The sequence below is a fragment of the Perca flavescens genome, chromosome 16 (genome assembly GCF_004354835.1).
Source record: "Perca flavescens isolate YP-PL-M2 chromosome 16, PFLA_1.0, whole genome shotgun sequence".
NCBI lineage: Eukaryota > Metazoa > Chordata > Actinopteri > Perciformes > Percidae > Perca > Perca flavescens.
In genome coordinates, this window is record NC_041346.1 from 22,450,517 (window position 1) to 22,462,904 (window position 12,388).

At 40.6% G+C, this 12,388-nt stretch overlaps 1 protein-coding gene across 8 annotated transcripts in view; it reads right to left on the reverse strand.

Annotated features, from left to right (window-relative positions):
• Positions 1 to 12,388, reverse strand: part of loxhd1a (lipoxygenase homology PLAT domains 1a) — a 38,088-nt gene that overhangs the window by 6,457 nt on the left and 19,243 nt on the right. For all 8 annotated transcript variants that reach the window (XM_028601326.1, XM_028601324.1, XM_028601325.1 and 5 more), the window contains 21 exons: positions 12,238 to 12,314; positions 11,934 to 12,130; positions 11,653 to 11,845; positions 11,343 to 11,503; positions 10,736 to 11,069; positions 10,015 to 10,166; positions 9,539 to 9,672; positions 8,930 to 9,081; positions 8,668 to 8,772; positions 8,439 to 8,567; positions 8,180 to 8,347; positions 7,893 to 8,074; positions 7,607 to 7,723; positions 6,710 to 6,872; positions 6,281 to 6,435; positions 5,898 to 6,107; positions 5,109 to 5,238; positions 4,764 to 4,972; positions 4,438 to 4,623; positions 2,951 to 3,078; positions 2,733 to 2,850 (listed from right to left, as the gene is read on the reverse strand). In XM_028601326.1, coding sequence (XP_028457127.1) covers positions 2,733 to 2,850; positions 2,951 to 3,078; positions 4,438 to 4,623; positions 4,764 to 4,972; positions 5,109 to 5,238; positions 5,898 to 6,107; positions 6,281 to 6,435; positions 6,710 to 6,872; positions 7,607 to 7,723; positions 7,893 to 8,074; positions 8,180 to 8,347; positions 8,439 to 8,567; positions 8,668 to 8,772; positions 8,930 to 9,081; positions 9,539 to 9,672; positions 10,015 to 10,166; positions 10,736 to 11,069; positions 11,343 to 11,503; positions 11,653 to 11,845; positions 11,934 to 12,130; positions 12,238 to 12,314 — 3,400 coding nt within the window. The remainder of the gene's footprint in view (positions 1 to 2,732; positions 2,851 to 2,950; positions 3,079 to 4,437; positions 4,624 to 4,763; positions 4,973 to 5,108; positions 5,239 to 5,897; positions 6,108 to 6,280; positions 6,436 to 6,709; positions 6,873 to 7,606; positions 7,724 to 7,892; positions 8,075 to 8,179; positions 8,348 to 8,438; positions 8,568 to 8,667; positions 8,773 to 8,929; positions 9,082 to 9,538; positions 9,673 to 10,014; positions 10,167 to 10,735; positions 11,070 to 11,342; positions 11,504 to 11,652; positions 11,846 to 11,933; positions 12,131 to 12,237; positions 12,315 to 12,388) is intronic.

Sequence of the window (12,388 nt, forward strand, 5' to 3'; positions counted from 1 at the left end):
GTGAACCTCATGAAGATCACCAAAAAGTCAGTCAGATTTATTCTCTGGGCACCATGAATGTACAAAATGCCATGTCTATCCATTAAATAGTGAGATATTACAGTCTGTGGGCAAACATCCCTAGAGCCATGCCACTAGCTGGATAAAAACATGATCATATGAATAAGTGTTGTGTCATACATAATTATATTATGGACACTAATCGGACAAACCCTGCCTCTCCCAGAATGTCTGATCACTAGTCCTGGGGAACATTTCATTACTAGACAAAGACTCAGGCACCCACACTCCTATTAACTCTCCAATCTGCATATTTATTTGGGCAGATTACCATGCTGGCAGTCCGCCCGGTGCACTGTGTCCATTTTAATACATAGACCCAACAATTCATAAAGGCAGCACATCCGCTTGTGATGCTGAACACACAAGGCTCGGTGCAGGGTCAAGTCAAGGAGATGTTTGCAGTCGCTAAGTCCCAGGCACGGACGGACAGGGCTCGGTATTGTTCCTGACTGCTCTGCTGCTCTGCAGGCATGGTGCCTTTACCAGAGAAGACATTTGCATAGGAAATGTGTTCTGTTTCATCAATGCATTTGGCCTGAGACATCAGACTGAATTTGGAGGTGAGCAGTGATGTTGTCCTCACAGGGTCAGCCAAAGAGAAAAAGTACTGAACCATTTTGGGAAACGTATGTATTAGAGCCGGGACTTTAACGCGTTAATTAAGATTAATTAATTACAGACTTTAATGCGTTAATTAATTACACAAAAAATAACACGTTAAACATTTTTTACGCATTTTAATCACACTTATTTTTGCACCGTGGGACATTTCTCACTGGATGAGTTTCGGCGGACCGATTATACTGGAGCACCAACTAGCGTACATGACTGCAGACAACAACAGACCACAGTGAACATGAATGAAGAAGCTGACGAGACCGCTTTGGTTGGCTCCGTGGATGGGAAATTTTGTTATAAAAAACGAACGGATGGAAGCGTCGATAAGAGCATGGTTGTGTGCAAGCTATGCAACAAGGAATTCGCATATCACCGCAGCACATCGAGCTTCAAGTATCACCTCAATGCAAAACATTTAGCAGCTAGCCCGACGTTAGCCCGACTCCGAGTACAAGGACCCACACCCAACCCACACTCCACCAGATGACTGATTTAAGGACCAGGGTAACTAAGTCTGAATGTACTTGAAAGTATTGTGTTTTACTTAAAAAAAACATAGTTTACAGAAGGTCTACCTACCTATAGGCTACCTGAATTTCTGAAATGTACTATATTTCTAAATATGCTATTGCTACACTTAATGGCAAAAATTGCACTGGTCTGCTGGACTTGGTTGAACAAAAATAAACAATATTTTGTTGCTTAAGCTTATGTATTCAGTCATTATTCAATGGTATACTAAAAATCCATATGAAAAAAATTACTTCTCACTGTTCTCAAGTCATATATTTATGCAATTAAAATGCGATTAATTTTGATTAATTAATTACAAAGCCTGTAATTAATTAGATTAATTTTTTTAATCGAGTCCCAGCCCTAGTATGTATATTAATGCAGTCTATTATATTGCCGGACTAAGCATTAAAAATTGGAGATTTTTTTCACTAACACACACCAAGTCACACTAAAGGAAATTTAAAATGAAATGTTTTCTCTCTTTACTGAATACAGAAAAAACACACATCGCTCATTACTGTGTGTTTTTGTGTGTGTGTGTGTGTGTGTGTGTGTGTGTGTGTGTGTGTGTGTGTGTGTGTGATACCAGAAACAACGGCATGATGATTAAAATGGGTCAATATGTCACTCCAGGAACTCTGGGCCCTACTGTGTGTGTGTGTGTCTTTGTGGGTGGATGAATCATTGACCATTCTCCTGCAGGAAGGGATAGATGAGTGTGTGTGTATTTGTCTGTGTACTGTGTGATATAATAGACTGAATGATCCTGTGACCTACAGCATACAGTGCCAGCGTAAAAACACAAACCTGTGACTGCTTTGTACTATTGATTTTTGAAGAAGCTTTTACTGTTCTGCTTTTTATGCTCCTGGTTTATGTTTTATGGATGAGATCTGCAGTTTCTTCTTCATAACCAATTAGCCCTTGACAAGATTTAAGGAAACTCGGGAATCGTGCATGGTCAGCTTATTCTGAAGATTAAACCTGCGTAGAGCTTTCCTTTTGCTTTAATCTCTGACAATTTTCTTGCATGTAATCATCCAAAACGCCTGTCTATCTGTCTTGGATTAGGTTAGTACGAGAATCCAGCACTGATTTAGCATTGCAATGCTGTCTAATTGTCGGAACTTAATTAACGCGTTAAAGTCCCGGCTCTAATATATATATATATATATATATATATATATAAATCAATGTTGCAGAACCAGAGATATTATCTGTCTTATTCCATGCATTGTTCTTTCTTGTCAATACCAGGTGCCTACATTACCCACCACAAAACTCAACTGCTGACAGTTAAGTGTGGTATATTAGTAGTGGCTAATGTTGTCTTAAGCTGCTAGACTCAAGCAGAGATGAGGAGCAGGCTACAGAGGTCTGGTAAGCTCGTTACTTTCTAACTCCACACCTCCAGATTTATTTTTATCTGGAGCCACAAAAGGCTTCATACATTTTTTCCCCAATATGCAGTAGTACTCCTCAAGACTTTCACACAGATTTTGATGTGTATAGTATATCCCATAAGATGAGCTGACCTTTTCCAGAAACCAGTCAGGTCGGCTCCCGGAGCCATCAATGCGAAGCCTCATTTTCTTCAGTGGAGCAATGTCATCAATCTCCATGTTGAAAGTGTCCTCCTGACCGCGCTCAAACCTGTTAGCCACCACACAAACCACACAGAAGTTCATAATCTGCAGCATCATGAAACAGTCTCTTCATTTTATATTGTTTTCTGATGTCATGTTTGGGCTACCTGTCCTCATTCTTCTGCAGCAGCATCTCCTCTGTGCTGCCGTTGGCTCCAAACACAGACATGAAGATCAGGGTGTCTGTTCCTGCGTTCTGCACGTCTCCCGTTACTACAGTCACCTCGTAAATAATCTGACAGGAAAATATTAGACATTTTACTTTTTACTATTTTCTCCTGTACCCATCTCTCAGAAGCAGTATTACCTCTAAAACTTAACTAGACAAGGATATGAATTTATCTTGAACCTAATGAACAATATACGTAATTATATTTTAGCAGGTATGAGGTTGACGCTGATGCTGTAAACATCCATAAATAATAGTGAATGATGAATAGAAAGCATGATACAGTTAAAACAGTGGCAGGACATGGGGAGGGTCAATTCAAAAATAGCCAAAGTTGTCAAGCAATGAGATTGCAATGTAGTAACTGTATTGTCTTATTGTTTCTAATCTTTATATTTCTAACATAAATAGATATGGAGACAGGGAACAACCCAGTCCGACGCCCCTTAATAATCAGATATCTTAAAAAGATACTTGTTGTGTATAATCTTACTTGAAATATGACTGTGTATAATTTCACCCAATTTATTAAAGGGCCACCAAAGTTAAGGGGCTCCATATATTTATAGAAGTAATCCTATTTTACGCTTTCGAAACATTCTCAAAATCAACCAGGATGAGCCCTAGAACATTTTAATTTTCATAAAACTTATTTTCCAGAGATGTCTAATACCTTACCCATAAATCAACTTGTAAAGCGTGGTTCGTTTGGCTGAACATACAACATACATACAACAGGCGGAGCCCTACCCTGCCTAAAAGATTTTTACACCAGGTGCTGCAAGAAAAAGGCTAAGAGACTCATTAAAGATCCAGACCACCCACTGTTTTTAATGCATACATTGAAGGAACTGAAAGATTTTCAACTGAAATTGTATTTTTATATGATTTCACGTGACAAATAAATTGATTGAAGAAATCCATTTGTTGTGAATTATACTTTTATTTCTAAGATTCTAGTGTCATAATAGCACAATAAGGGATCTTCAATTCTTTCGATAAATCGGATGTTTACGCCTACTGCATCTAGTTTAAAAAAAAGACGAGAAACTAAAGGTACTCTCCCCCATCTCAGATGTATCTGAATATTTCTAACAGGCTGGATGTTGTCGTTTAATGAACTCAAATGCCTTATGAAAAGAATTTGAAATCCCATCTAAACCAAGATATTGACCAGATAAATGTATTGATTAGAAATGAATGTTAATTATTATTCCGAGGGGCAACAGTGCTGGTATAATTGGACAGAATTTTATATCTGTGCACCATTTTTCTTAAAGTAAATAGCTCCACTGGTTTCATTAGTGACAGTATAATAGAAATGGACTAATTATCACTAGTCCGCTGTGGTAATTTGATTTATATGTGATATATGTTTATCAGCCATATGACAGTGCTTGTGTCAACTTGCTCACATTTACATACCTGTTGGGAGATAGAAATGGCCTCTGCATCCAGCACGTTGAATACTCTAGCAGTCAAACCATCTCCCCGATCTTTGGCCAGCCAGCACTTGCAAGCAAAGATATATTTGACCCCTTTGGTTGGCACAGCAACAGACAGCTCATCAACCAGCCAGCAGCTCTCCGGAGTGGCCCCATCATGACCGAGCTGCAGGGAGCACGAGAAACAATCACTTCTCACAACGTGGGTGTATTTTTCTGCACGTTCATGTGTGTGCGTGCGTGCCTGTGGATGCATGAGAGTGCACGATCATCACTGAAATTCTAAAAGCTTCCCACCTCCCTTACCTCAACCTTTTTGATCTCCCCCACATCTGAACCGTGGGACTGAAAGCTCTCCAGAGAGCCGGCCTCAAAGCCCTTCCTCTCGTCCGGCAGGTCAAGCCACAGCCTCTCTGTCTGGGTGTGATTGCCCCCGATAATGATCACATAAGCCCTGCTGGTGGTGCTCGCATCCCGCTCCAGTCCAGTACAGATTGTGATGTGGTATGGTATGACTGCACAGGAAGGGCACAGCACTTATTCATTCATGACAGCAAGAGATTACATAAAGATGTCTGTGTTGGAATATCAATGACAAACATTCACAGAGCAAAGAAGAAATCCAGCATGCAGTTCTGAAGATTTACTTACTCGGGAGCTCAATTTCTTCTTTCTCCTTCTTCTTTTTGCTCTTTTTGTTCATGTTACTGTCGACACTCTTTACTGTTGGGGCTGAGTTCTTCTTTTTATTGTTTAGGCTCTCTCTGACTCCTTCATAACCCTAAAAGAACACAACACACACACAGTGATGCAGACAAACACATCAACACAGACAAATGCTAAGATCTATAGGAACACGAAGTCTATGTGTGTTTAATAGGGCCTTTTGAATATATTAACTTAGTCATGGTATTCATTACCATTCATTTATATGGCAGCATATTAATGTTGTTATTGTAAGCATTTTAGCATTCTGACATTAGAATTTAGCACAACCACACATAGCTGCTGGTGTGGCTCTAGAATGCTTGTCTTGTTCAAATGTCATTTTTCAATGCTGTGAGCACCCCAACAAAATTCCTTTCACTTTCATTGTAATAGGATGAAAACCCAAAACCTAAGAAACTGTTATCTCAAATCCTCACAGCACATACATCTACATTATGTCATGTCAGGTAGATACCATGATGGTTTAGTGACTTTTTTTTTTTGTAATTTGGGTAAACCCAAAAGGTGCCTTACTACTTTTATTCTCCTTTCTACTATGTAAAGGATAATGTAGAGCAAGGCAGTCATTAGCCCGACAGGGTGATGCAGGTCTTGAATCAGCTTCAAGAATTAGCAGACCACAGAATGCTGTCGGAGTCAACCAAGTCATGTAATGTGTTTTACTATTTCTAGCTCTTACACACTGTCACACACTGATGTCTTTCATGCTACCTTAACATAGAAGACTCTCTCAGTGCGTCGGTCCTCCCTCTTCCTGGACAGCCAACGTTCACATAAAAAGAGAAAGGCCTCTTCCGTATCCCCGTCAACTACCTCCACCTGGTCCAAGTACCAGTCCGAACACATCATACTGTTATCATGCCTAATTTTTATCTTGAAAACCTGTCCGAGGTCAACGGCCTCAATAGTGAACTTATCCACCTGGGGAGATAAAACGTGACCATTGGTGAAATAATAACACAAGTACAATCATGCAGTTTGTACTTTTGTTGTAATATTTGCTGTAATTCAGTTTTTTTTGTAAAGATGCTCATTGTGTCAAGCTTATTTGTCTATCCTCACTTCATTAGATAATACACAAAATGCTTTCTTACAGATCCCCGTTCAAACTTGTTGCTGTTTGTCTCCGACTTGCTGAGTTTCCTCTCCCCGGTGTCCCCGAGCTCCCCGTAAATCGTGAGAAAGACGTTGGCATCGGTGCCGCCTCCATTCACATCACCTGTCATCACTGACACGTTGTATGTGTGAGCTGTAGTGGGGACGATGATCACAGACAAGCGGTTTGAGTGCAATTGGCAGAAAATAGAGTGAAAAGTAAGCCATTTTCTATTGCTGGTTGATGCCACTGTCATAACAGAGACTCACTCAGGGATTAGGAAAGACCTGAAGGGAAAAGTGTCTTTCTGAACTAATGCTCAGAAAAGTGGGGACCAGACAGAACCAAGACAGGAAAACAAATCCTGCACATATTTTTGCATGTTAGTGTGTATAAATGTATTGTTTGTCTGCATATGTTGACATACTCTCCAGGGCATCTTCCACCTCGACTTCGGTGACTTTCAGGCTTCCGTCTCGTGAAAGTTTCTCAGTGATGATGTCAGAGGGCACCAGCTCTCTCACTGTTTCACCATCATCCTCCGACTTGGCGAGCCAGCGCTCACATGGGAATATGATGGTCTCTGAACCCTAAAGAGAGAGAGAAGTAGGCACAGGGCTAAAACAATGCCTCAGAGAAGAATCATTGAACACAGTTTATTGTCTTTGTCTGAGTCTCGGCTCAGTAAGTAGGATGAAAAATGAAACCACGGTGCTGGATTACCCTCATCTGTCTGTGAGGAGAACATCTCCACCTGCTGACCAAAAATAGTGTTTGTGTGTTACAAGTAGATGTGAGTAGTAAGATGTTGGCAAATGTAAATCCTCTGCAACACATGTATGAGATGTTTGTTAAGCATACAAGGTGCAAGTACTGAAATCAATATCAGTGTTTTTTTGAGACACACTCAATGCTACTTTATACTTCTACTCCACTTCTAGAGGCAGGCGGATTTACAAAGATTTTACTTTTTACTTCCCTACATTTATTAACAGATTATTCCGTACAAAACATATGATCATCTTTTAAAATATGATGCATTGTTATAGATGACAGTATCCAACAGTATATAAAGTAGTTAAAATAGCTCCACCTTGACCTACTAAAATAAATGCTATATACACATTACTGCATCAGTAATAATCATCCAACAATATAATATATAACAGACACTCACTATGGCCACTTTTGACACTTTAAGGACATTTTGCTAATACATACATTAATGCAAGTTACATTTTCAATGTAGGCCTTTTACTTAAAGAGTATTTTTATTTTGCAGTACTGCAGCTTAAGTAAAGGATCTGTCCTTCGTAGGCTGTACCTTTCCCTTCCTGAGCAGACGTCTGATCTCCACTCTGTCCAGATGCCAGCCTGGGTTGACCCCGCGGTTGTCATGGCCAATCCGGATCTTTTCAATTAAATCCCCCACATCTTCAAGCTGCACAGAGAGCAGAAAACATTACTAAATTAATACTGTATTCAGTATTGTTTTACTACATTAAAGACACTGATGGCCTTGCTGTACTGTACTGCCCTGGTCAACCAAGCTTAATGAATGCACCTATTCTTCTTATTCATCTATTTATGACTATACATGTTACATGTACCTCAACAATAAACATGTCCTCAGCTCCTCTCTCAAAGTACATTATCCTCTCCCTCTTGTTGACACACAGAGACTTCTGCTGGGTGCACACTGCGTTTCGCCCGTACAGGACAATGAAGACATCTGCATCTGTGCCGGCTCCAAACACGTCACTCGTGAAGATTTTAATTTCATAAGGAACAACTACAAAATGAAAACACATTCAAACATAACCAATGGTGTGCATCAAAGGACAAATATCTTCATTTTTGTGAGAGTGACGTTGACTGTCATGCAATGACGATTTACATGGTGTGTAGAGTTCCGTCTGAAGAGGATTTGGGAAAATGTCCCTGACGATGGCACCGTCATCCTCCCCTTTATCCAACCAACGGCCGCAGGGGAAGCGCAGTTTCTGTCCAAGAGACGGGGCATCAATCTCCACCCAGTCAAGGAACCAGCCTGCTGATCCTCTGCCTTAAACATTAACACAAATTACTTTATCATCGCGCATGTGGACACATTTTGCATTATTCACTGCACAGGCAGGGAGTCCATCCTACTGTACCACAGTTGTCATGTCCAACACGCAGCTTCTTCAGTGGTCCAATGTCCACCGCTTCCACAGTAAACTCGTCGATCAAACCCCGCTCAAACTTATTCCTATGAGTCTTTGAAGCCTTCATGTTAATTATCCCTGTATATGTGCGCACATCATAGAGTCATTTAATCATTTAAATACAAGATCTAATTTTTTTTTACAGATATAATTTCTGTATGACAGTTGGAAGTATTACCTGTGTCATCCTTGGTGCCGTACAGGATGATAAAGACATTAGCATCAGTTCCTGCATATTTTTTGTCACCAGTTTTTATCCTCACTGTGTATGTTGTTGACATGGCTGTAATTATAAGAAACCAGCAAACCACAAATGAAGCATTAGGCAATCTTGTGGTTATTATTCATAGTCAATAACCAAAAAAAAGCTCAATGTCTTTGTCAGAGGTCACTTTGATTCTCCACTCTCTTTTTGAGGGCAGCCATAATGTTGCTCTCACCTTTCTGTTCCAGACCAAGTGTGGCTTCAGAGTCTTCCTCATCATCATCATCCCCTCTCTTCATAAAGGCTTCGTCCACAGGAACGAGCTCCCTGGCAAGCTGTCCATCATCCTCATCAGTAGCCAGCCAGCGTTTACAAGGGAAAAAGTACCTAAAACACCATATATAATATATAGGTATTTTGTGCAGTGTGCAGTCTGCATAGTATCAATACAATAATCTCTGTTTAGGACTGTCAAATGTCCCTGTGTCCAGAAATACTTAAAGAAAATGGCCATCTCTATTTAGATTGATGCCAAGTCTACACACTTTACCAGAATATTTCAGAGTAACATTTCACGCCACACGGTGGAGCTCTATAGACATTTTATGTGCAACGTTTCTGCCTGCCATGTAGGATGATGCTGTTTTGTGAAACCTGCGGCAATGATTTGGTGTCTAGAACGACTCAGCGAGGTGTATATCATGTATCTATTAAATGACTGATTAACCATTTTTTATAATTAATTGGTTGAATTATTCAAGGGATTTGTGTGAAGCTGCAGTTACACTTCTGAATTAAAGTGCCGATATACCGCTGCTCTCTTTCTAACGTCATCATAACTTACGTGGTGTCATCTTTGTTGTCTACAATTTCCACTCTGTCCAGAAACCAGCCGGCACTGGCCTGACTGTTGTCATGTCGGATCCTCAGCTTCTTCAGGATCCCTAAGTCGACCGCTGTGATGTTGAAAATGTCTTCCTAGGTCACACGCAAACAAACCAGTGACAAAGGGTCAAGAAAAGTCACAGGTCTCAGTTTAGCAGTCCACGAGAACCTCATTACTAATTTATTTGATCTGTATTTAACCTGCATGGCTCCTTAGATCCACCATTTGTTTTACAATAGAGGCTTATCCAGGAAAACAGTACCAATGATAACAATCATGACCATGCAGAACACAGCAGATCAAAAGTGTCTCCTGACTCTAGCCTCATATTTAACAAACAAACATTTCCCAAAATGTCAGGACATTTCTTTTGCACAAAAAAGTTAATATTAACACTCAGATTATCACATAAAAAAGAGCACATCTAATCTTACCTGGCCTTTCTCAAATTTGTTCAGGTTGTTTGCCTTCCTGAGCCGTCGCTCCCCAGTGTCGCCAATCTCTCCATAGATGTTTATGTAAACATTGGCATCAGTCCCCGCCCCCCACATTGTCCCAGTGAACACATGAACCTCATATGAGTTCACTAAGAGGAAAAACACAGTTAAACTCAGTTAGAAAGTGCGTGATCATGGTTACATTTTAACGTTGCACCTGATGACATATGCCTTGTTGGAGCCATTTTGCAGATTTGCCTTATTTAATTTCTAATTATGCTTAGACATCATGCATTTTCCATTGTATATTATGATGATAATGAATTGGAATGTCTGTTTACATTTTGTTATTTGGCTCATCATTGCTATTATGATGAATGATGTGTGAAAGCCGATAGGATAATGTTTTCTGGAGGCGTGGTGAACAGGTGTTCGGGTGAGAGCAAACAATTTTCAACCACATGAACACAGAATCTGCATAACTATAGAATACTTTTGTTTGAAGTTTATTGATTTATTTATGCTTTTTTCTTTTTCTTTTTTCTTTAATAAACGGATGAACTGTGACGCTAAGAAGTACAGAATGCGCATTGATTAACGGACCGCTCCCTACATGCCTAATTCAACATTAATTCAAAATGTCACAAATACAACATACAGTCTAGCCTTTGGAAGCAAATAACAATGGGTCAACACATTATATGTATGCTCTACTTACTCTCCAGGTCTTCACTGTCCTCAGTCAGCAGCTCGACCACAATCTCCCCATCCTCCTCATCCCTGGCCAGCCAGCGGTTACAGGGGAAAGTAAATGCCTCCACCACTTCCTGCAGCTCCTCAACCATCTCCACCTCCTCCTCTTCTTCTTTCTTCTTCTTTTTCTTGTCCTTCTTCTTGTCTTTCTTGGTTTCCTCCTTCTTCACCTCAACCAGCACCATAGCCATCGACAGCCGCTTTATGTCCACCGTCTCCAGGAACCAGCCATCTCCGATACCCTTCCCGTCATGGTAGATACGTATCTTGTAGATCTTACCGACATCCTGAGCCTCAATCTGGGTTGTAGGCAGGGTTCAAAATTAGCACCATCCGCCAGCCAAATGCTGGGAAAATATGCAGTTGGCTGGTAGATTTGCTTCACTCACCAGCCAAAAAAAACAATGTTAGTTTATTGAGAGGCTGGTAAAATTTGAACATTCGCTAGCCGTTTAGCTGGTAGACGAAAAAGTTAATTTTGAACCCTGGTTGTAGGTATCAAACAGTGGTCAAACCAGGAACTTAAATCTCCTGCATACATTTAAAAAACACGGCACAGGCTTTATACAGACCCTGAAGATCTCAGTGGTGCCACGTTCAAAATTGTTGGAGCGACTCTTGAGAGCGAGAACTTCAGTTTTTCCTTCATCTCCGTAGATCTGACAGAAGACATTGGCATTGGTGCCACCTGCACGCACGTCCCCTGTGACCACTGTTACTTCATAGTTGATCACTGTTACAGAAGGGGCATCACAGTATTATGACAGGAGGAAAGATTATGCAGAGCAGAGCAATACACCTCAACTCATAATGTTAATTAACTAATGTTACTGTTTTTAAAATTATGAATTTTGACTATAGAGTACTTTTAATGTTATTTACATTGTTCGATGTCCAAGATCTCACTGGGATAGATCTCAACCTCCACTTTCCCGTCAGCCTCGTCTTTGCAGAGCCAGCGGTGGCTTGGGAACATGTACTGCATCCCATGAACTGGCACAGAGATCTGCACACTGTCCAAAAACCAGCCAGCTCGCAAGCCCTCATTAGTGTGACCAATCAGGAGACGGTTGATCTGTAAACACAGAGGACATAAGAGGATAAAATAGAATTAGTAAACATAAACTCTGTTCTCCATGAAGTGTGTTCGCGTCCAAACTTGCCTTTCCAATGTCAAAGGTTTCAATTGTAAAGATGTCAGTTTGTCCCGTCTCGTAGTAGTTCCTGAGGTCGTTGTCGGAAACTGCCAGTATTGTCTTGTTGGTATCACCCTTCTCCCCATACAGCTTGACAAACACCCTGGAGTCTGAGCTGGCCCCATTTACACTGCCTGTCTTGATTGCAAAGTGGTAGCTGACATCTTGGGAGGGTGGACGGATGGAAATTAAAAGTAATTTTAAGAATCATTAATAAGATATGTTGTCCTTTTTTAGTTTGCTTAACCTAAAATGGTATTTATGCACTCACTAAAGAGACGCAGGCCATCTCCGGCTGGGACTAACTCGCGGACAATCTGTCCATCATCTTCATTACGGTCCAACCATCTGAAGAAAAACACAAAGACACAGACAAATTGAATCATGTAGCATTAAACAAAGAATGAGATCAACCCTCCCAC